Source organism: Colletotrichum fructicola, assembly GCF_000319635.2.
Source record: "Colletotrichum fructicola Nara gc5 chromosome Unknown KSG_Nara_v1_contig03, whole genome shotgun sequence".
Lineage (NCBI taxonomy): Eukaryota > Fungi > Ascomycota > Sordariomycetes > Glomerellales > Glomerellaceae > Colletotrichum > Colletotrichum fructicola.
In genome coordinates this window covers 4,620,526-4,644,321 of record NW_027094053.1, presented here as the reverse complement: position 1 = coordinate 4,644,321, position 23,796 = coordinate 4,620,526, and the positions used below count along the sequence as shown (strand labels likewise).

The following is a 23,796-nucleotide window of genomic DNA, read 5'->3' as shown; positions in this document are numbered from 1 at the left end:
CAGTCGTTACACCCATAACGCCGGCCTATGCTTGAGCCCATTGAACTTCCCTAGGAGAAACCACGAATTACCTCCGGCAGATTTCCTTGTTAAAACGTAGTCTCTCTCAGCCGTCCAATCTTGCCAATCTCGTACTCTATCCACCGGCCAACGCGTGTTCTGCCAGGAACCAAGATACTGCCGGGATTCATTACGTGGCAACCTTCGTACGTGACGCAGAAAGGAGGTGCTGTTGTGTCGACCAAAACCATGGATGTTGGTAGCGGGTAGATGTGCAGTGCTGTGGCATAGTCCCAGTGCACAGGGCGGATAGCCTGGCGGAATGGTGCGAGGTATCCCTGATCCAACACTGTCTTGACAAGCTTCCGCGCCGTGTGGATATCCTGTGAAAGGCTCGATGCGACCTCCTTGGCGGCAGGCTTCTCACTCGGTATGTCTACATCCATAGCGCCATCTCCTTCTTCCACAGGGTCGCTGCCCGCCATGACAACGTCGTCCGCTGCCGCGTTCTCGTCGTCTCCCTCTTCTCCCTCCTTCTGTCTAGAGGTCTTGAGACGTACGGCTGTGCGGCGGAGACGGGCTGAAATGTCGTCGCGGAAGACAACAACCTCATGGTTCGGGCCAAACACCGTCAGACGGCTAGGGTTGGACGTCCAGATGGCTTCCCCATCCCCCTTGGCGCCGAGTTCTGCATTTGCGGCGGCGAATGCACGGCGGATACGGGAGGTGAAGACGTCCGGCGCGGCTTTCCGAGGCAACGGTGTCGCAGCGCCTGCTGTGAAGGAGGAAACCCAGCCGTCATTATCCCCTGGGACGAAGACGAAGGTTGATGACTGAAGAAGAGTGGGATAGTCCGAGAGCGTCGACGCTAGGGCGTCGAAATATTCCTTGTATTCGATGCTGCCGCCGCTGCCACCCCTAGCGAGGACGGCGTGCTGCGTGAAGTTACCGGTGACGATGAAAGTCATCGGACTGGAGCCTTCAGGCTCAGCCGCGTATAGGGCCAGAATCTTGCGCATCGCTTGCAGTGTTCGCGGCTGATCGAGGTTCACCTCGCCAAGAATGATCATCCTACCACGACTAGGAACCTCTTCGGCGGAGTGACGGGGAAGCAGACGCTGTTCAAGTTTTCGCATGCGTGCCCCAACCGCTCGTTCACTGCCAACACCGAGGAAGTCAATCCAGCCGAATCCACCTCCTATAGTGTGGTCCTGTCCACCGTCGGGTCCGCTGACGCCCAGTGTCGCTTTCCTTTTCTCACATGGCGGCTGTCCGATGAAGAAACCTTGAAATCTGCCACCTAGGGTGCCACCAACACCACTGCTCCCGCTCAAGCCTTTGCCAACTGACTCTTCTTCCTCTTCGTAAACGCCGTCCACCAGTACAATCATGCCCGGGGTAAACCAGGCCGAATCTTCAGGAATCGCAACAGCTTGAGATAGGTCTAGGGCGATGGTAGCTGTTAGATCACTTATGGCAAGCCCTCCTGCTGGTAGCACGTTCAGCATGCCGAGAAGCATGTGATGGCTGCCGTGCCGGCCCAGCATGTTTGCGATCGGGGTAATCTTGTGGTTCTGTTGGTTTGATAACGAGCGCTTGAGCGACGGCGTTCTTGCGCTCGCCACGGCCGATGTCTGGAAGGACTCATTCCGTAGTAACCTTTGGTGGATGACATTATATCTGTTGCGAAATAGGGCGGTCTTGTGCGACGCCGATGGCAGTAAAGACGGCTTCGAAGTCTCCCTGCGAATCTGGTCAGAAAGCTTGCTGGAGCCAACGGAGAAGGGCGCTCACCTTTCGAAATGCTTCTTGGCTACGTTGTAAGAGAACCTGGGTTGCTCGTAGGCGTCGATAACCTTGAGCCATTTCCTGGCATCTTTCACGTTGTCGTCGTCCTCCTCCTCCTCGACGCCAAGATTTGATATGCCAAGGCTTTGTTGGCTGTCCTCCCGTACCAAAGCAGATTGCGCCGGCCGTAGACCCAATCTCGTGCTTGAAAAGTCTGCGTCCTGGCCAGGCTCGAGAAGAAGACTGTTCTGCCGACTCAAACCCCTTGCACCAGTGACGATCTTGCCCCCGCTCATGTTGCCCTCCAAGGTCTTTAAGATGTCCTTGAGTTCCGAACTCGCTCCATCAACAATAACGCCGCCATTTCGATTCTTCCAGGACTTGGCCACCTCCTCAAGAACCTTCTCGGCCAGCCCCTCTTCACGCCACCCTGAGCCGCAATGCCGGCCTATAAATGTTGCGAGTTCTTGAAGCGCCGTTGACGTGAGAGTCAAGCTGTGCTTTTTCGTAAACGTTCGGAAGGCAAGGGGTCTGAGAGTGGCTGGTGGCAGAATGATGGGAAGGATGGCATGCTTCGTTGGCGCAGAAACCTTGAAGGGCTTGAGCGGGTGTACTGGAGTGCCGAATGCGGGAGAGGACGAGGGTATCGCGGACGACGAAGGAGGGGCAGGTGTCTTGGTGTTGAAGATGTTGGCCATAGGCACCTGCTTCCGCTTTGGAGAGATCGACGGTGGAGGATCCATTTTCTGTGAGGTCGAGTTTGGGATTGATCGAAGGAGAAGGCGTCAATTGCGTTGTCAAGATGCGACTGTCGCAATGGATCGCAGAGGTGTCGATGCTCGTCACTTGTCGTGGACTGGGAATGTTTAATTGAGACGCGTCTCGTACCGCGTTTTCGAAAGTCGAGCGCGTGTACGCAGTGTCCCTCAACCGCGCCAGGGTCCATGCGCCACACTCCCCCCAATTGGACGTTCTACGGCTGTGCGCTCCCTGTGGCTGCAGCTCCCCCTCGCGACTCCAACATGCCGTCATCATTGGGTGGAGGAGTGGGAGCTGTTACCTCGACGAAAAAGCTTCAAAGGTAAGGCGAAGTGCATTCAACGGTCGCATGCTCTGCACCACAATTGCTCAAAATGTTGGCCCCAGCAGCCCGCTTCCTCCCGAGGTACAGAAATTCCTTCTTGCGCTCTGTCTCTAGTTTGGCGTCAAACCCATCTATTGTGAGTAAATCTTGTATTCTCGTCGCCGCAATTCTTACAGTTGTAAGTTGACCAAACGCCGTAGAAAGTGTTCCCTGCGGATGCGTCGCGAGCTTCCTTCCTTCTGTCATTCCTCGAAGATGAGCCGCCCAACCAAAGAATAGCCATTGGCTTTTCTACGAGGGATCCTCCCACGCCGCAGTCATTCATCGAGAACGGAACGTTTACGAAGATCCTCTACGAGGTCCTCGCTGAGCATGCGCACAAGGACAAGGACCTGCTCGCACAGGCAGCTGCATTTGCCGGTCCTGGCGGAGCCAACCTGGGATCCGGAGGCGCCTTCTTTGCGCAGAAGAGCAAAAGAGGCTCGCGCAAGGTCGGCGGCGGTGGTGGCGCCGGAGGAAGCGGTGCTGGGGGCGCGAGCGGCCAGGGCGGCGCTGGAGGAGGAGGACACGGCGGTTACGTCCACCTGAGCGACTCGAGAAAACCTCCAGACTTTGGCCGTATTGCTTGGCCCGAAGACATTTTGGGCAGCGTTGAGGTTGATCAGAGCGGAAACATCATTGGCAACCTCGAACCTAGCGGCACCTATCGGATCATCACCAATGAGGGAATGTGAGTTGCCTGTTCTGGCGAGAAAAGTTGAGATGAACTCATCTGACAATCTGCAGGCTCGGACTTAGTCCTTACCTCACAGACAAGCTGAAGGAGAGGCTCCGACAAGAAGACGAGAAGGATAAGGCACGATAGCCTTGATAGACCTGCAAAATTGACGCTATACAAGCGCCCAGTGGTCAACTTCGACTTGTACAGTACTGTAACTCGACGTGTAATTTTAGCTACCTCGCACCTATCATGACTGGCAACCCAGGACAGGGTGTTTGATTCACAGCAGCTTGCGCAAGACGATCTCATCCTTTTCGCCGAATTCTGCTACTCTTGGGATCCGCTGCAACCTTGGACGAAGGGGTTGGGTAGTAGGTAGCTCCGCGGATTCTGAGCATCCACTCACCTCCACTTGGCTTGGTTTTGGAGCAAGGAACAAGCACCCGGAGGGGATCGTGAGTTATCCTCTTAACCTCGGAACCGGAGTCGCTGCAGATTCTTCTGTCCTGCAGACTGAGTTCCACCCCGCACAACCCCGTGTTCAACTCCCGCTGTACGTGGACGAAAGGAGTCCAAATGGAAGCGAACGCATGCATGCTCTCCAGACCGTCGGTTGAGTTTTCTCGGTTGGGACACACCTGCAGATACAAGCCAGGCACTATGTGCTCTCGCGGCAATGCTGGACTGACAAGTTGATTAATACGCAATGTGAGGGCATTTGGCGATATCGGGACACAGGGAACCACGCTCCTTGAGCTATTTTGGGGAATTTAGCCGGCGTGGAGACGCTGCAGTGCCTTGTATGAAGTTGCAGGCCTGTCATCGAGATGACCTGCAGACCACGACGATCATTGGGCTCATTTTCCTTGAGTCAAGGGAAACTGGGAGTAGTGGTGTATCGAAGGGTCGCAATGGAGAGAGGTCATGCTAGGCAAGAAACGAAACAGATTGTACAAGACTTCTCTTCAGCTACGGTACCAGCTATGATTGGCAATAATATTGTTGCTGGTAGTGGAGGGCTTTGGCAGAGCTGTCATCTGATCGACGCTGGCCGTTGACGACTACCTTATTCTCACATGCAAGACAACCTTTAAGCGATCATGAGACGGTTCAGGGCATTCAGGCGCGTCGGCTCACTCAGCTTCCATTATGATCTGTCACTTCTCAACCGTATGCTCACCACCATCGGGGGAAATTCTGAGGGGGCAAGATGTGACAGGCAGCGGCATTCTTCGAGCTCAACCATTTTTGATTGAATGCGCTTTGCAAGCGGCCATGGCGAGCCCAACATGCGTGATGGAATCGGGCCATGATTCGGACAGAACTGCAGCTTCCAGGACAACTGACTGGGTGGTGGCCCAATGGTATGGTGGCTGATTCGCGCCGATTCCACGAAGAATGGTCCCACCAATTACAGCGGCCCCCGACTGCTGTAAACAACATCGCTGTCCACTGAGAGACGCCGGATGCCCTGTGGGCAGTGGGAAGCTGCCCCTCCATCTCCCCCCAAAGGCAGCCCGAAAAGGTAGCGAAAATGCACAGACCGGCTCATCTCCCCACCACAGCGGGTGGGCAGCCTGTCTGTAAGGCGCTTCTGAGGTGCTCCTGAGGTGCCTGGACTGCCCAAACGTGCCCGCTGGCGAGGAGAAAAAAAGGTCTGCCGCGAACCAGGGAGCTTCTTGGCAGCCCTCCACCCGTCGATGTTCCCCTCCACAATCCAACTTCGTCATGCCCACTTGTGTGGTCCAAGTCCAAGGCTTGCTCCGGCCACAGCCCATTTAAACAAAAACGACCTGAGCCCCCCCTCCCCCCGACCGACAACATGGCTCCCGGCTTCGACGAGGAGGAGCTCCATATCAGCCTCTCGCCCTCCCAGATCCGTCGACGCTCCCAGCAGCACGGTGCCGCCGCTGGTGCCGCCGCCGCCGCCGCCGCCGCCGCCGGAGCTCACGACCACCTTCAACCACCCGACGCCCTCAATATGGCTCCTCCGATCGATACCACCGCCCCGCTGCGGGACAAGATTAAGACGGAGCAGCGTATCGGCGCCTACAAGATCATCAAGACACTCGGCGAGGGCTCCTTCGGAAAGGTCAAGCTGGCTGTTCATAATGGCACCGGCCAACAGGTCGCGCTCAAGATCATCGCCAGAAAGAAGCTCATCAGCAGAGACATGGCTGGTCGCGTCGAGCGCGAGATCGAATATCTGCAGCTCCTGCGACACCCTCATATTATCAAGTTGTATGTCACATGCAAGCAAACTGCTCTTATCGCCGAACCCCCTGGCTGACCCGCGCGTTCTCAGATATACTGTGATCAAGACACCAAATGAGATCATCATGGTCCTCGAATACGCCGGCGGCGAGCTCTTCGACTACATCGTACAGAATGGGCGCATGAAGGAACCCGAGGCTCGCCGATTCTTCCAACAGATGCTCTGCGCCGTCGAGTACTGCCATCGCCACAAAATCGTTCACCGAGACTTGAAACCTGAGAACCTATTGCTGGATGACAACCTGAACGTCAAGATTGCCGACTTTGGGCTGAGTAACATCATGACGGACGGAAACTTTCTCAAGACAAGTTGCGGAAGTCCCAACTATGCCGCTCCAGAAGTGATTGGCGGGAAGCTTTACGCTGGCCCCGAGGTAGATGTGTGGAGTTGTGGCGTGATCCTCTATGTCTTGCTGGTGGGCAGGTTGCCGTTCGACGACGAGCACATCCCCAGCTTGTTTGCCAAGATCGCCCGCGGTACCTACAGCATTCCCCAGTGGATGAACGCTGGCGCCGCGACCTTGATCAAGAAGATGCTAGTCGTAAACCCCGTGCAACGTGCCACCATCGAGGACATCCGACAGGACCCTTGGTTCATGACCGACTTGCCGCCATACCTTGCACCCCCTGTGGAGGAGTTCTACAATACGGGCGTGGATCCTAACAAGGCCATCCAGAAGAGCGACATCGCCCCCAACGCTCCTCCCAAAGTCCAAGAGAAGCTTCACAATGAGGTCACGGAGAAGATCAGTAAGACCATGGGTTATGGAAAGAAGGATGTCGAGGAGGCCCTGCAAGCCGCGGAGCCCTCGGCTATTAAGGACGCCTACATGATTGTTCGTGAGAATAAGCTCATGCAGGTGAATGGTAAGCAGATCCGACCCCACGTGACTAGCATAAGTTCTGACCCATCCTCTCGTACAGAGGCTATGTCATCACTTTCCGTCGATCAGGACTCAAATAGCCCGCTTCCAAGCGCATCGTCAGCGAGGTCTGGTGCATCCGGCGTCAGTGTACAGCGGCCGTACATCAGCAAGATCGGTATCCTACCCAGCAGTTTGCCAACCTATCATAAGGAGTATATAGAGCGTGCGAAGGCAGGCATCGTGGACCACCCGACTCCTACGATTGTGGTCGACGAGCCCTCCGCGTCTCGCACAGACGCCGAGAGGGAAGAGACTGCCCGCCACCTGAAGCCTCATTCTCGAAGCCAAGTCCGGCTCGACGACTCCAAGACACGGCCACAGAGCATGACTCCGGTGACTACAACTAAGAAGACAAAACCGGTCCGGTGGCAGTTTGGTATTCGATCTCGCAACGCCCCTTGGGAAGCTCTCCTCTGTATCCACAAAGCGCTTAACAAGCTGGGGGCGACCTACGTCCCAGACGAGGACTACGAAAAGATGCATGGCTCGGAGGCAGACCAGCCTAGCAACGAGGGCAGCTTTGTTGACGACTATGCATCCCAGGGGGCCAACGGCTCAACGGCAAGCATCGACCCTCTCAAGAGGTACAAGCTTCCAGCCGACCCGTGGCATATCAATGTTCGATGGGAAACATCAAGTAAGTTGCCAACGCTCATGACCTGGTTGTATGTTATTAAGTCTCCATAGCATTGCACAAGACATCGACTACTCCTACCGAGGGATCCAAGACTCCAGACAGCTACCATGTCGTTGGAGACGACAATGTCAAGCGGGACTTTGTGGCGTTGCACTTGGACATTCAGATTTACGAGATGGAACACGGGGTCTACCTTGTGGACTTCAAGTGCTCTGGGTACGAGACAGCTGATAGGAGGCTGCTCGAGGAGAAGGACGTCACAAGCCCCTTCCCGTTCCTGGACATGGCGGCCAGGCTGATCATGCAATTAGCCGAGGCGGACTGATGATATCTCCTTGGCGTTCCGTTATTCCTCTAGGCGTCTCTTTCATCTCCGTCTTTGACGAACGGGGAGCTTTGCAAATATTTCGAAAACGGTCGACTCTGCCATGGACATGGGAAGGCAAGTTGATCGATCGGCCACGTCACAGCGTCAGGTTATGCGAACATGGGAGTTTGGGTGCGTTGGAGATGGAAATGGGTGTGGGGGTTCTTGGGTACATCCAGCGGGAGGGCGTGGATTTGCGGATGCCGGCTTGGCCAAAGGCGACGACGGGCCACATCGTATGTGTCCCGACCGCTGGTCCAGATCTACATGACAGCGGGTTGGACTCGAAACAAGGGGTACGGTATATTAGACACATTTTCATCGGCATATCTAGTGCGGTAGCGGCAACTCAGCAAGCATTGTCAAAGTTGAACACGGCGCGACTCCGGCGACATTGAACCATGCTCTTCGGAGACCTGCAAGCTCCCGAGTCCCCCTCGACCTCCGGCGATCACGGCACAGCAGAGCCTCACACAATCTCAAAGAGTCCGGAATGGCCAAACCATAAAATCTGGGTCCCGGGGTGCAAAGGCGGCGAGACGTTTGTCCCGAAGTGGAAGCCATCTCCGTGGTGTGCGTTATGGGAAACAACACACACACTATACTCGTACACCTAATATCAAACCTCGGCGATTATTTCGTTCAACCCCTCGGGCGTGGTGATGCAGAGCCTCATGGAAACATGCGCCAAGAAAAGAACAAAGTATAATCTTTGGAGACCCCTCGAGCTCGAGCTCGAGCTTTTGGGGTGGAGACGAGGTTGACAAGAAGAAGCAAAGACGATCGAGGTCGAGACCTCATCCATAGCTCGAAGCAGAAGCCAGCTCCGTTGGTGCGGTGAGACGTGCAAAGTCAAAATCGCAGAGATACAGGGAGACAGGCAGCGGCATTGGACCCTGAATGAGGTTGGTGTCAGTTTCAACGAACGATGACAGTCATCAACGCCGCGGGGGGCCCATCCACGGCTAAGCGTTTACTCGCCCTTGGAAGACTGACGACTGACTGACGACTGGCCGGTCGACCCCGCCACGGGCTCGGATCTTGGGACGTCTCGAACCACATCAGACGATACACTCGAGGGCTCGGGACGGGACTACTCCAGACGAGACAACTTCCAGGGGGGAGAAGCTGTGATTACGTACGTCTCCCGTGCTGAGAACAGATTGCGCGGGAAGGGGGGGGGGGGGGGGGGCAAGGCCCGCGGTATTCGGCGCGAGCCCATCCAGTGGGGACAATCTTTTTGGTTTTCGGCACGGACGAAAGTCTCCGGGACAGCCGGCTCTCGCCCTCCGCCGGCCGTGTGTCCTCAGCTTTCTGCGAGTGCGATGCCGTCTGGCCCCTTCTCGGAGTCCCCTTTTTTCTTTGACATCTGCCGAACTCAAAAAAGGACCTCTATACGCGGAATGTGGGCGCTTGAACTGAGCCACGACGCGGGTCTGGGGAAACTTTTCGACCGCTGTCCGATGTGTGCGTGTCTGGCGTTCTGTCCACCTGGTCAGGGCGGCAACGTCTTAGTGATGCTGACAAAAAACTCACGATACACGCAGCCACGTCTTGCGCCGCGTACTGCGATCTCAGGCCTCGTACACTCGTATATCCCAATCGAGCGATTCTGCCATGATCAGATCACAGGGGTTGCCGCGCCTCGAACACAGCTCTGCACCTAAAATCCTGACCACCCCAAGAATCTTGAGATGCTCTAAATATGGCGAAAGAGGGATGGGCCTTGGACGGGAGAGGAAGAAAAACACCAGATGCAAGTCACCGAAGATCAGAACAGGGCCCAAGGGACTACCGATAACCCGACGAAACGCACTCTGCACGTCTTCGCCTTCTTGGCTCCCTCCTCACTCACCAAATTTCCCGCGGTCTTTAGACGCATGTAACTTGTAACCTTCGCTCGCGCCTTTACGCTGGTATTCTTCGACACCTGCAGGTTTGAGCCTTCCAAACCTTCTTTTTTCTTATTGCACGTTGGAAAGAGTTCGGGTTCATCCCACACCATCCACGCCTCGAAACGCAACCTGAAGGGGGGAAAGATGGGAATAAGGGGGTGGTTGACGACGATTTGGACCATGGCGGTGGCGAAAAGAAAGTTGACACTTTCGAGACTTACCGGCAGGAATCGCAATCTCCCTGTTATCCCGCCTCCTCCTCCTCCTCTTCTCAAGTCTTTGGTGGTCCCATTGTTGCCTTTGCCCTTGCATTTGTCTTGTCTGATTATCCATCTCTGACTACAAGGGAAGAGAGAATTATAGTTCGGTTCCCAGGCCGCGCTGAGTCCCTAGAAGGATTGCCCACGCCCCTCCTCTCCAAAATTCAGAGTTTCCCCCTGCCATCGTCCGTCACCCAGTCCAGTACCATAACCCAGGGCGCATTGCTTGATGATCGGAATATACTCCGACGAACTTCACTAAATCCAAACCCAAGCTTCATTTCTAAGAGATGACAAAACTAGTGCGCGGTCAGAGAACTAACTACTACCTGCTACTACTACACGCCCCCCACGATAGTCCGGTCTGGTTTCGAGCAAGGCTAGCAGACCTCGCTTGTAGCCCTCTCTCTCTTTCCTTCTCAAATGTACACCCTCACTACCTCCTTGGCTTGTACCATCGACGGTAGACTCTAGCGGTGCAGAAAGCACGGGACGACACATCCCACGCCCATCGTCCCCTCACACTCCCTCTCGTTTACCCCCCCCCCCCCCAATCTCCTCATTTCTCCAAATTCTCCAAGTTTTAGAAAGGACCTTGCATTCGCTGGCTTGCCTGCCGAGGGAAGTTGAACACTACGTGCAGACGTAGCACGGTTGGGGAAGGGTGTGGCGCGCGCAGACCACGGAAAAATCCAAACCACCACCGCAGCAACAACAACACCAACCCCAACTTCATAACTCCAACGACACCACGGCCCCCAAGAAGGAAGAAAAAGGTTTTTCTCATTCCTGTAGAAAAGCAAACTTCGATAAGTTAGAGTTTTGCCCATTTACAGCAGACAAGACTAGCAGAGGCGGCCGCCTGATATTCTTCCCCCCCCCCCCCCCCTATGCTCATCATCAGCATCATACCAAACCGTCCCAGCCTTTTTTCAGTCTTGCGCAAAACCTCTCTCTTTCTCTCTCTCGCTCTCTCTTGCACGGCTCGCCTGAGTGAAGAAAGTCTGTCTCTCCTTATCTCCCGGGTCCCTGTAAAGTTTGTTGGCACAGGCGAAAGTCATTCCTTCCTTCAGCCTTTGTCACATATCATATGTCTCATTTTCTTGACACCAACATACCAAAGAGACACGGGCCGAGGCAGAGTACCCCTTTTTTTTTCTTTCCTTTTTCAAATCAGCAAAGCTTAAAAACATATCTCTGGCCATTGGGAGCGGAACGAAAAAGGACCAAAAGGCTTTCAGGAGGAAGAAGAAGCTATGACGCACGCCGCCCGGACGGGATGAACATGTCATCGGCATATGTCATGCATCGCGACGCCCGCTCTGCCTTGCCAAACCCGCCATCTACCATGTCAATTTTACCCCATTTCCCCAGATTAGAGTCGATGTCAATACTTGATGTACTTTTGCCCTGATTACGGGTAATCAACGGCGTTGAACAGTAGTGCCATGCAATCAATTTAATCTCTCTCATTAAAAAAAGCGGCTGACGTTGTACCGCATGTGCAGTTCTTCCTCATCTGGGCCTATACCGCGAAACATTAGACAACCACACACCGCCCAGCACCGCAGCCGCCCGGGGCAACATGAACTCTAATTTCATCATTTTTGACCGCAAGTCATATGGTAGGGTGAGTGACACGCGTCTATAGCTGAACCGAGATATTGGAGGGCGTATACCGTCGGACACACTCCGAAAGGGGGGGCCAGGAAGGAAGATGTGGCTTGGTCGCACTGGCTGAAGTTGGTCTCGGACTCTGTCGTTGGTGTGTGGTGGAAAAGATGCAATTCCCGCTAGGCAAGAGAGCAGCAGCGTCAGAGCCTACCACGTCTCGAAACTAGACGCCACGCTTGTTGATGTATCTACTCCTTTTCGTCAATAAGGTTTTGGGCCGCCTCAAGTCTAAGCCACCCAAAGCCAAAAAGACTACCTGCTGCGTGCTCTGTCACCCCTCCAAAAACCCGGGTTTTGTCAGTCTTGACCAAGAGGTGAACCAGCGTCACACCATGGGCCCGTCCGTCCTCTGAACTGTTGCTTTTCGTGCTCTGCGTTGCGTAACGCGATGCAGCAGCCATGCGGGTTTGTTCTTTTTGGTCTTCTCCTCCAACTTTCTCTTGCAGTAGCGTCTTGGGGAGCCGCCATAGCCGTTCTCGGTCCCGACGACAGGCACAGAGGCCGCAGAGTCTAGACAACATGAAGCAATCTGCTTTCCCAACGGCTGAATGGCATCGCACCCGCATCGCATACGCGGATCGCTGCTAGCTTACCTGCAGAGTTGACACCTAGATATGGTCACGCCCCTCTCTTTCCCCCTTGGACGGCCTCTTGTGGCTTGACCGCTGCGCTTCCTACCACTCCACGCTCTCTCTCACTGCAACTTTGGAGAAAAGGCAAAACGAAAGATCTGACCTTGACACCAGCACCGACAAGACCAGTCGTTACACTTCGCGCCGCTGTGGTTTAGCGGGCGCGTGCTTGCGGACTAATCATACCGCGCGACAGTATTTCCGCGCGCCGCGCTACTGATGCTGCGTAAGGGGGGTTAAAACTCGAGGACGGAGCGCGAGAGAGATGTCGAGAAGTGACCTACTCTACGGTATATTGCCCGACTCCTACTTTCGTCACCCTTCACATCCTCAAACTGGGAGAGATGTGGCGCTTGCTTGCAACGGGCACGCGAACGCAGCACAAAAGAAAGGGGGGGAGCAGAAAAAAAGGCACATGGTCGGCGAGCCGGCCTACCCCAGCCTCCAGAACCCGCCCCGGGCTCTTCAGGTCCGTCTCGGAAAGAAACCTTCTAGAACAGACACCTGTGGAAAAGGCGGACATCGTGAGAAAGTGCGGCAAGACAGGCCCTGCCAGGCCCGGCGCTTGCATGCCCCGGTGCCTGTACCCACCCAACGACGACGGCACCACCGACGCCGCCACCGAGGAAGGGAACAAACACCTACCTCCAACGGCATCAACGACAACACCACACCACACCTTCGCTTATTACCTTTGGCCTTGCCTTACCCATCGCCCTGTAGCCCTGCCCGCCTCGCCTCATCCGCCTGCTGACTTGCTGACGACGTACACCCTCCCTGTTCCTTTCCTTCACCTTACCGGGCCTGCATCCCGCACCATGTGCATGTGTGCTGCGTGTCTGGTGTGTGTGTGTGTGTCTACCTCGTGTGCTTCCTGCTGCCCATCTGCGTGTCTGGCAGGTCGGTAGGTAGGTGTACATGTGTAAGTAGACGGCCGCCATGTACTTTACTGCGTGATGATCTTCCCTTTCCTCCCCTCCCCCCCTCCCCGCCCCCCCTCGTCCTCCTCCACATCTCATCGAATCGAACTGTGACCCCCCGGCTTGTTCCAACGAACATACATATCCCATTCTTGCTTGCTTACCCCCTTGACTCCGCAGAGCTCCGCGCTTCGCGTTTCCCGTGTTGCTGGTGTGCGTGTGGTGTGCGTGCCGTGCATATCTCCAAGGCCCGCATCTGCACCACCCACGGCGGCTCTAAACCTTCTTTCCACGGCCCCGTGGGAAGCGTTGCCTGCTGCTGGCTGCTGGCTGCTGGCTGCTGGCTGCTGGCTGCTGGCTGCTGGCTGCTGGCTGCTGCGACCCCCGATGCCCGCCCTGATGAACTTCCAACAGCGCGGCAGGGGGGGCGCGGGAGAGGATCGAGGGATTGGGCGGATGGGGCAGCACCGAACCACACCGCAGCGCAGGGCACCGCATCAGCAGCGCAGCAGCAGCAGCAGCAGGAGCGGTATTGAGAGGATCACCAAACCCGCCTAGTCCTCCAATGATTATCCCCGGTTCACCTGAACTTCTGCCAGATTCGGCAGACTGGGCAACGCGGGTCATTTGTGCGCCGCCCCATTCATCCATCCTTTTATCCCCCCCCCCCCTTCCCCTTGCCCTTACCCCCGCGAAGCAGGAACGAGATACGACGCGCAGTACGCGATGCGAAAAGTCCGAGAGAATCGGTCCCGCCTGCTGCTGCTGCTGCTGCAGGCTGCACTTACTCGCGGCGTACCAAGTGAAGAGAAAGCTTGGCCTTCTTGGTATACCCGTATTCCGTACCTTTGATATATAGCGTTGGTAATAATACACACAAAGAAAACCGGAAAAGGGGTTTGAGGGGTTTTGGAACGGCGCCGCCAAGACGAGCTGGTGAGCGGGAAACGCCCCCAATATCAAGAACGAACGACACATAGTTTTGTAGAAGAAACCATGGAACACGGCAGTGGCAGGAAGCGAGTTGGGAGTAGAGAGCCAGCTAGGTTCAGGTAGGCGCCAAAGACTTTTCTTTCCTCCACCAAGTATCTTGGACGTTGCAGGACAAGGGGCGGCCGCTCCGTACTCCGTACTTAACAAACTACTGCATAGCACCCAGGTTACAGTAGCATGGTTCGTTGGCTGGGGAGGAGGGGATGGGGATCGATCGTCGGTGTGTATCCCACGTCCTCGATGATGGGCAGAAAGAGGGATGACAAAATAGCACGCGCAAAGCTTATCTGCGACGGGTTGGACATCTGACGACGGGCAAGGTTTGGTGTGAGAAGCAGGAAGGAGCTGTCCATTGGACCAGGGCTACCGCGTAAATCGCCCCCTCCAGCATGGATCTTAAGGTTTTGCTTGCTTTGCACCAGTGCTACGCAGTGTTGGCAGTACTATACGCAAGTACCCTCTTTTGTTTTATATAGTACGTACGGATACGTGCGATGGGTGTATCTGACGATCGACGTGTGAGTGGGTGCCTTTTGGGTAGGTTTGCCCCTATTTTTACCAGAGTGAGATGGAGAAAGGACGGGCGGGAAGGGAAGGGAAGGGAGGGCACGCACGGAAGAAAGGGAAAGGGAAAGAGAGAATCTCCCTCTCCCGTGTGGTGACTCCCGTCCACATTCCCGTCCCTTCAACACGTCCACCCATCTGTTGCGCGTTGTCTGTATGCCGGAGGGCTGTTTGGTGTAGTGCCCAGACTGCCGGGCTTCATGTGATGTATGAGGCTTGAACTTGAGGCAGTCGCACATTGGGGCATGCCTTTAAGCTCCCCCCCCCTTCGTTGCTGAAATCGATGCCGGTGCGCCGCTAGTCGCCCTGACTGCTGGGAAGCGCCGCGGATTGCTGCCCACAGGGACAATGCGGTTGTCGTTGGTGGTGGTGGTGCCTTGTGCCTTGGCTGGATTTCACCAACCACGGGACGACCGTCACAGAGGACCTAGAGGAGGCAGAATGATGGGACGGTAGCGGACGCCAGATGCAGAGTTTGGGAGTGGCAGGTGGAGCATCGCGTCCGGGAAGGGAAGGTAAGGGCTGTTCTTCCCATCAAAAGGATGGGATTTGTGATTTGCCGTGGTGGAATTAGAGTTTGGCACTGCATGCCGCACCCTCAAGCATATGCGTGGAGGCGCCGCACAGGGCCACTTGGGATCGACCGTACGAGAAGGGCACCACGGGCACAAATGTCGTGCCATGGCTGCCAGCTGAGCTGTGCTTTGCTGATATACGCCATGGATCCTGATGCTGCCAACCAACCAAACACACAAAGAGACGCTGCTCGTTTCGCCCTCTCCCCATTGGTCCACAGCTCCCGTCTTGTGTGCCCTTCTCTCTCTCTGCCTGTCTCTCCTTTCGTCTCAGCAATATCCCGTCGGGCCAAGAGTTGCAACACGACGGAACTGGTGTGATTGATGAGCGGTCGATCGCTCCCGGCAGAGGAAGGACAGGTGAGGTTTGGCAGGCGCGCCGTAAAGCTTATTATTCCGAGGAATTTGCATGGTAGGCTGTGCTAACCTAATTCCTCCCTGCTCCCGTCATCCGTCCTCCGTCCTCTCATTGAGGCTGGTCTCTCTGAACCTGACACCACCTGGCACCAGGCCTGGGCTGGTGTCCAGTTCCAACACCCCAGCACGAACGAAACATGGCTGATCGGTTCGATTTTTTGATGGGGGGAGATTGACGGCTATTTCGCCGTTTGCTTTCTAACCCCGAAAGTTTAAAAAGCAAATCCCGATCTCGACTACCTTGCCAACGGCAGTCCAACGTGAGACACACACACACACACACGCACACAGCGCTGCTCTCTCGCTCGCTTGCTTCTCACGTTGGCCATGACAGGCTAAGGGTTTCCCTCTAGCCTAGGACACTACGGGCACTTGGGCCGTTCAGTAGACTTTGCTTCAGAACCTGGAAATTCCAGCTGGTCGGTCCAACTCGGACTCCGTAGACGTCTGTTTGTCCTGTTCTCCGCGGTTGTCTGCTGTCACTGGAGCCTGCCGAAACCTCACGACTCCCACCTGCGACAACCTGCCCTGGCGATCTTAATTGACTTCCTCCGATAGCAGCACTCTCGGCTGGCTATCGGCAGACTTTTCTTCATCAGACAAGACGGTGTTGTTGGTCGCTCGAACCTGGCGCGAATATAGCTCCACGTCACGTGCTCCTCCTTCTCGACCGCCACTGAACCGAAGTACCTGGCGGATTGTGCCAGAGGCTGAGCTGCTCTTCATATCTGCCGGCATATTGAATTTGGCGGTGCCGTTGCGGAAGGTCGAGAGCTTTGCTATCCTGTAGTCACCGGGCTTGCCCTGGCGTTCGGTGCGGTTTGGGTTGTTGTACACTTCAAGCCCGGTTGGGTACACGCCAACGCCTTCGACCTCCAACTTCAGTTCCTGGAATAGCGTCGCCGAGAGGCTGAGGTCGCCGGCGGCTGTCATGTTTGAGATTTGGTCGACAATCAGCGGGAACGAGTACGTCGACTTGTAAGACCCCTGGCCGCTGAGCTCATCCGTGCCGGTGATTATGAAGTTGTTGAAGCCGTTGCGCCCGAACTCGCTGATTGTCGCCTGGTTGCTGTAAGACAGCTTCTGGCTCCACACGGGGTTCATGGTGCCCTTCTTTGAGACGACCTCACCCTTGACCGAGATGGAACGCGTCACCTCGAGGTTAAAGGCGAGGGACTCATTTGCGCCGGTCGAATTTTGTTTCAGCATTCGACCCGTCAGCTTAACGTCCGGCTCGGAAATGTCAACGGTAGGCGGTCGTCCGGTGGTGACGGATCCTTCTTCGTCAAGCCACAAAAAAACCTTGCCCGAGATGACCCAGAAGTTGCCGACGGTCGTGTTCACAGAGGTCTTGTCGCCTTGATCGGCGAGGCCGGCGACCTTGATCTTGAAGGTGTGCTCGTTGCCGTCGCTCAAGACGGGCAGCCAGGGCGAGATGTCAATCTCGTGTTCCCGGAGGTCGAAGGCGTCGAGACCGACAACCGGGCGATGGAAGCTGGGCACGACTCCGCCGGTGAAAATAACGGGGAAGGGCCACTGCACGCCGGCCAGCTTGTCGTCGATGAGGACCTGGACCTCACGCCAGGGGCTTCCGGCTGGGGCCATGCCGACAGTAGCATTGAAAGCCGCGGCATCGCTCTGGAGGACGTTGCTCCACCAGAATTCCTCGGTCCCTTGGCCGTTGGCCGAGACGGAGAAGACTGCTCGATTGGCATTGCGCGGAAATTTGACGGTGCTCACGGCCTCACGCTCGGGCACCTGCCAGGCACTGCCTGTATTGGATGATGCGTTGCGGGACGAGATGGGCACGATGAGATCGGCCGGTGGTGCGAGGCCAGTGACCACGTCGCTCTTGAAGAAGGTCGCTGTTAGAGTGCAATTGAAGGGCCCCGTATATCTGTCGTCTTGGCAGCGTTAGCCGTTTTGGCCCCCACCCCGAGATCTCCGAAACCGACCAGGGAGCAAAACAGAAAGCAGCAGCATACAGACAGAGCAGTGCATGTAGTAGTAGTAGTAGCAAAGTAATCATACGTTTGTCGTAGTGCTGTAGGGAGGGTGTGGTGAACTAATAATAAGCACGTACATCGGGACACGCACGGGGGGCAACCGGGGGGGGGACCGGGGGACGGGGGACGGGGACGGGGCGCTCGACACTTACCGATGAGGTTGGGGAGGTCGAATATCACCTTCTGCTTGGTTTTCCACATGCTCAGATACGGCGTCATGTCCTTCCAATAGGTCCAGATGATTCCGGGCGCCAGCCTGGGCTCCGCAGTGGAGGTTCTCCATACCTCCGTGTCGCCGAGATACAGCAAGGCCAGCCGGTCCAGTTGACGGCCTGCAGAAGTGGCAGTAAAGTTCACAATGACGCGGTTGAAGTCGCACCCAGGAGGTGTGTAGTCGCCTATCAGACCCCAAGTCAAGTCAAGTCAGGATACCTATTTCCGCTTTAATCCACCACAAAGGCTGCTGCAATGCCGGCGACTTACCGACGAAGGGCTTGCCAAAGCTGTTTCCAAACGAGTGATCCATCAATTGCACCGTGCAGGCACCCGCCGAGTCTTTCCCCTTGTCATCGTTGCCACGCCGTACCTCTTGGTAGACGGGGCCCTTGGGGCCCAGCACTGGCTGGGCCACCTGGAAGCAGTCGAGAGCCCGCTGGCCCCGTGCAGCCTCGTCTGCTTGAAGCAAAGGGCTCATTGGCGCCGGAGTATCGGCAAGCACTCCCTGCGGACGGGAGCCATCGTCTGTCAATCTCGTCTCCGAGATCAGATTACGTGACGACACGTAGCCCGTATTCAAGCCAAGGACAAAGAAGAGAGACAAGGCAAGCGCCCGAGAGAGCGGCCAAAGGACCACCATCGTTGGGCTCTGGGGGCGGCGTAAACGCCCCTCGGTCTGCAGCCTTAAGGCCTGTCTCTGTCTGCCCTATGTCTCGCTTGGGTGTCTAGTGGATGGTGTCAGAACCGCGTGACGAAGAAAAACCCACGGCCCCTGTGAGGAGAAGCAACAAAAGTGGTGGGCAGCAAGGGCGGGCGCACATGGTGCAAAGCCACGGGATCCCAGGCGGTCGGTCAGGAAGGAACGGAGATGAAGGATTCACAACCCGGCGTGCGCCACCAAAGCAAACTTCAAGCAAGCGCCAGTGCAAGCAGCTGAGCGAGGACGCAGAAAGGGCAAAGCTAGCCCATGGCTGCTTAGACGGCGCCATGCGGCAGCGGAGGGGAGGTGAGGGGCGCGCGGGCAGTCGGTCTGGGTTGGTTCACTAAAGAGTAGGACGGAGTACAAGACGTGGATCTGCATCTATTGGAAGTATAACGGTTTGAGGCGGCGGCGGCGGCGGCGGGCAAGGGAGCGGGGAGGCGGAAGACCGAACCACAACAGGTCTGGTTTCGGCGTGCCTTACCTGATTATTGGGATATGATATAGCGCGGTGACCAGGTTCAAAGGTGCGTTCGTTCGATTTGATACCTCCTCGTGGAAACCGCGAGGGGCCGTTACCTAACCCCGCGCGGCGGCTGTCGTTGACGCTGCAAGTAATCCGGTACGATGGACGATAGTACTCGGCCTGAAAGTATCGTCCAAAGGTAAGGCCAGATATGCGGGCGGCGCGCGACACGACAAAAAAAGAACAAAAAAAAAAAAGTGGTGTGTTGTGGTCCTGATGGATGCGAGAGAAGGTAGGCGGTTACGAGGTCCCTTTCGGCGCAAGTCAACGTTGTCGTGTTAGCCACCTGAGATGTGGGAGGATGGGCGGGACCGGTTGAAGTAAAGACAAGAAGATCTCCGCCGTATCCGGAAGAGGAGCACTAAAAAGACGGGCTAAAGAATAGGTGGAATTAGATATTGAGTTATGGTTTGGACGAGGCTGTTTCGCGAGGGCCGGCGGGCTGGATGACTCGAATGGGGGAGAATGAAAACAATTTTCTCGCGAGAGGTTGAAGTGGAAGGTGAAAAGTCAAATCCAAAAGCCGCGACCCCCCAATTGCTGGCCGCCTCAGGGTAGGTGGTCTTGTGTCTCTGTGTTTCTGTGTTTCTTGGCCCTCCTCTTCTCTCTCTGCGCTCCTAACCTTTGATTTTCTCCCGGGTGCGGCGCTGCGCTCGTATCATGTATCATGTATCACGTATCAGTATCATGCCCGCCCTGCTCCTTCTCCGAGGAGAGAGGGAACTGTGTGCGCAGACGGGAAGCAGCAACTCTCAAACAATGTGGTGGCTGCTCTCTGCGGCAGGACGGCACCTCTTACAAGTGTTTCCCTTGCTTGGGTACCGTACCTCTCTCTGTACCTACCTCCAAAACGAGAGGAGAGAGGGCGAGGCGCGGTCGCGCACCTGCCATGCCGTGCCATGCCATGCACAGCAAACAAAACACCCAATAACCTTAAACGACCCGACCCGACCCAGCCAGCCAGAGATCCGAGCTGAGGCCGCCTTTGCCTGGCCTCTCCCACCTCGCCTCATCTTTGCAAGCAGCGAGTGCAGGAAGATGGATGGCCCGACGGGCTGCCAGACCCGATTTCAGAATGAATAGTCAACATCTCCGGAAGGGCCATCCCACTTATACCGGACGCTCTTAAGATGGTAGGCATAAGAGTCATGATTCAATGGTTCTCCAATGATTTCTGCCATCTAGTGTGAAGCTACATGCAGATGAGGGTGTCCGTGTCCGTGTGTGCAAATTTCCTGAGTCTCCAAACCAGCCAGCTGCCTGCCTGCTGCCGTGCCATTGGCGTAGGCAGCCGTAACATGAAGGGGGAATAACAGCAACCTTCTTCTGGCCAAGAAAGCCACTCGAAAACGTTGCGGTTAGATCGCAGCACCCAGTCACCACTTCACGCATCGACATTCACATTTCCGGACGTTCAACAAGAATGATTCTGTAAATAGCCTTTTGCATTCAACAAATAATCCAAAAAGTTTAAACTAACACACGACTAACCCATTCACCATAACCCCCAAAGCCACGCATTCCGATCCCAAGACCCAAGACATGAAGTGTAATACTCAGTCCGCCCATGATCCTCCTGTGTGACGAGCCGTGGCACAATTTGCTGTGTCACGACAATGTCTTAGCGGCTTTCGCGTAGGCGCCTCGAGCGCTCGCCAAGCCACAGGTAGAAAGGAAGGAGGAGGGGTGTGACCCGTACCACTGGTGGCTTGAAGGCAGATCGGTTACCGACCAGTCCGAAGCCAACGACAGACAAGACACCGCCTGGTCGTCGTCCAAACATGGGAGCCGATGGCTAGTGCCTGTGCCACGGAAAACATGCGGTCGAGTATCATCGTGGCACACGCAAAAGTGCAGACTCTCGTCCAACTTGACGTGCACCGCTGCGGCCGTTTGTATGCCTATGCCCGCAACTGTTGCAGTTGCAGATGGCTCCATGTCGTATCCCCCCAAACCTCGCAGTGTTCCCAGTCCACCGTTGAGACACCCTGTGCTGACGAGTTACCGACCGAATGTATCGAGTTGCATGCCGCATACATATGCGACATCTCCAAGCGCCAGCATGCATAGAGGGAACCAGGAGGCTCGTCGAACCATGTTCATCCAGTGACCGACTGCTGTGCGCCGCAGCATTCTGCAGACCGGTGAGTCCACGTCGTCTATGCTGAGGAGGCTTGCTCGTTGCCTGCCGGAGACTTTTCCCCTTCACTCCCTGCGTCCGCGGGCTGCGCTGTGACGTCCGCCGCGCTGGGCCGGCGGACAGCCATGACATGAGAGGGAGAGGGAGACACTGAGAGAGAGCAAGTATCTCGGACTTGGTCGGGGAAGGGTACGTCTTCCAGCGGTAGGTACTGAGGGGTTTTTCTGGGGTCTCTTTTTTGGAGTCTGAAGCTCGGACCCGGGTTCCCCACTTCTTCTGGCTGGCGACGCCCCGGACCAGGGGTTTTTTTGTCTGATAAGTGGGTGCTGACCGGGTATTAGAACGGATATATGCGTCTGGTGGGTATGCAGGTGGTCTGATAAGATTATGGGACGGATAAGGGGACCGAGGCGCGAGAGAGCCAAGACCGGCTCCTGGATAGTCGGGTAACGCTGCCAGGCGGGCGGATGGCGGAATGCTGCGATTAACCAGGGGTCTGGAGCTCTGGAGGATCGAATGCTTGCAGCATGGCGAATACCGCACAGCGAGCAGTAACCGTAACTGCGACTAACTGCACGCTGTACAGCTTGTCGTCTTGTCCAACCAAGTGTGCAGATCCGGTTCCTCTCTTTCCCAGGGGTACGAATGCGAGCGTCTCTGCGGCTGCTGTTGCCCCGACTGGCCCATCATCCCGCCTCGGAACTGGCAGAAATCCTCCGCGGTACCATGCTTGGCGTGACAAGGCTACCAGATCCCGAGTCCCTAGCTGGCGAGGTGAATCCTTGGGTATAGTGGATGATGGTATATGCGGCACTTTCCGAGGTGAAAAGAGGATGGGAGAGGCGACTCTCTGTGGGAACACGAAAGACGTTGCCTCCGGGTGATAGCCTTGCCACCCGTTGTTATCCCCAAAACGCCCCTCCCAAACACCTCGTAGACTCATGCCAAAGTAACTGTGAGAGTACGCGCTGATAAAGCGCGCGGAACCGTAGATTCAAAGAGAAAACTGAGCAAGTTGCTCGGTGTATCCCGTTGCTCGTACTTCACGCGCGGGCGTTGTCCCAGTAGCGCTTGCGGGCGGCCATGGCAATCTTGTTGCCGGTGAAGCGGTGTTGGAAGTAGTTGAAGACGGCGAACTCGTCGCGGGTCAGGACGTAAGTCTCGGGCTGCGCGGCGACCTTGGCCCAGATCGAGCTGATAGCGCTCTCCAGGATGCTGCTAACAGTCGGGTCTGATGCGCCGTCAGGGCTCTCGCGGGCAATCTCAAGCGCCTGGGCGACGCTGGCGGAATCCTTGACAGAGATTGCCGTGGCCGTGTTGCCGGCGTGGTGGAGGCTGTGACCCATGGTGCTGACGATGGTGGTGAGGTAGGGCAGGTCGGAGGCCCGGTTGTTCGACGAAGACAGCGGTCTGTAGGGGAGGTAGAGGAGGGACTGGCTGTGGTGGTCTGCCTGGGGTGTGATGGACAGCATTGTAGGTTGAGGAGGCGGGAGTGATATGTGTATGTATATATAGAAGGCGAAGATGTAATGTTGATCTTTGGAGAAGGAGGCGAGTGTAACACGGCAGACTCTGGAGAGAAGGCTGGGGGATGAGAGATGATATATAATATGATGGTCTGATCCGATCTGGTCTAGGCAGTCGGTGGAGGGGGGCAACGACGTTTAATAAGTAGTAGCTGGGTCCAGCAACGAGGTAGATACAGGAGCTAGAATGACGGATGCTGGGAGGCTCCAAAAAGAGGCGCACAGTTGTTTGACGTTGTGCCTTGGCTTGCGTTGCCTTTTGCAGGGTATAGCTGGAGCTGACCTTTGATTGTCGGGATTGTAAAGTGGTACAAGATGCTTCGATCCAAAAGCAGGTCGATGTCAACCCCGGATTAGACTGTTCTCTTATAGGAACTGGCCTTGCTGCGGCGGATGAGGGAGCGGATGCCCAGGTCAGGTCGGCTCAGGTACGGGTACGGATAGTCAAGCATGGGTTGTAAAGTGTAATCGTCCGTATTGGCGGTACGTAGCCTGGGCAGGGAGTGTGGGATCTCAAGAGTTAGTTTTGGGGGGGGGAGTGTGAGAGACAAGAGGATGGGAGTGAGGCGAGAGAGTGACAAGTGCAAAGTGTATCTGCAGGCGTGCGTGGTAGGGCCAGGTAGGCGTGTGGCAGGTGGGAAAGGCGTGGGATCAGAGCAGAGCAGAAAAAAAAAGTATGGGTAGGAGGAGCTGCAGTTGGAGCTGGGTCTCCTGGGGGGTGGGAGTTGGAATAATTGGAGTTGGGAGTGTGAGAAGGAGAGCCATAGCCAGAGCCAGAGCAAGAGAGATGGAGAGACCGTGTGTGAGAGAGAGAAGCCGTGGTGTGTGTGGTGCGGCGCGGGAGGTGTGCGTGGGTATGCGTGTAAGTCATCAGTCAGTGTTAGTGAGTTTCCCGTAGGGGAGGGAAGGTTGTCAGTTCTAGTTCCAGCCCAGTCCAATCCAAGTCATGGGCCGT

The 23,796-nt window shown here is 56.0% G+C and overlaps 5 protein-coding genes across 5 annotated transcripts; 2 read left to right on the top strand and 3 right to left on the bottom strand.

The window, feature by feature from the left end:
• Positions 1–89: 89 nt before the first annotated feature.
• Positions 90–2,531, bottom strand: DPB2 (DNA polymerase epsilon subunit B; the record flags this gene model as incomplete). The annotated part of the gene is made up of 2 exons (XM_032035144.1): positions 90–1,743; positions 1,795–2,531. 2 exons carry the CDS (start codon positions 2,529–2,531, stop codon positions 90–92), a joined length of 2,391 nt encoding a protein of 796 aa, XP_031892560.1.
• A 390-nt stretch (positions 2,532–2,921) lies between these two features.
• On the top strand, positions 2,922–3,737 carry CGGC5_v006108 (uncharacterized protein; the record flags this gene model as incomplete). Its single annotated transcript, XM_032035133.1, has 3 exons — positions 2,922–3,008; positions 3,073–3,602; positions 3,659–3,737. 3 exons carry the CDS (start codon positions 2,922–2,924, stop codon positions 3,735–3,737), a joined length of 696 nt encoding a protein of 231 aa, XP_031892640.1.
• A 1,678-nt stretch (positions 3,738–5,415) lies between these two features.
• Positions 5,416–7,755, top strand: SNF1 (Sucrose non-fermenting protein kinase 1; the record flags this gene model as incomplete). The annotated part of the gene is made up of 4 exons (XM_032035121.1): positions 5,416–5,834; positions 5,899–6,734; positions 6,792–7,430; positions 7,481–7,755. 4 exons carry the CDS (start codon positions 5,416–5,418, stop codon positions 7,753–7,755), a joined length of 2,169 nt encoding a protein of 722 aa, XP_031892843.1.
• An 8,509-nt stretch (positions 7,756–16,264) lies between these two features.
• Positions 16,265–18,589, bottom strand: PNAA-1 (Peptide-N4-(N-acetyl-beta-glucosaminyl)asparagine amidase A; the record flags this gene model as incomplete). Its single annotated transcript, XM_032035099.2, has 3 exons — positions 16,265–17,631; positions 17,886–18,131; positions 18,217–18,589. The coding sequence occupies 3 exons, from the start codon at positions 18,587–18,589 to the stop codon at positions 16,265–16,267; spliced, it is 1,986 nt and encodes a 661-aa protein (XP_031892567.2).
• A 3,769-nt stretch (positions 18,590–22,358) lies between these two features.
• Positions 22,359–22,787, bottom strand: CGGC5_v006105 (uncharacterized protein; the record flags this gene model as incomplete). The annotated part of the gene is made up of 1 exon (XM_032035088.1): positions 22,359–22,787. One exon carries the CDS (start codon positions 22,785–22,787, stop codon positions 22,359–22,361), a length of 429 nt encoding a protein of 142 aa, XP_031892566.1.
• Positions 22,788–23,796: the final 1,009 nt, after the last annotated feature.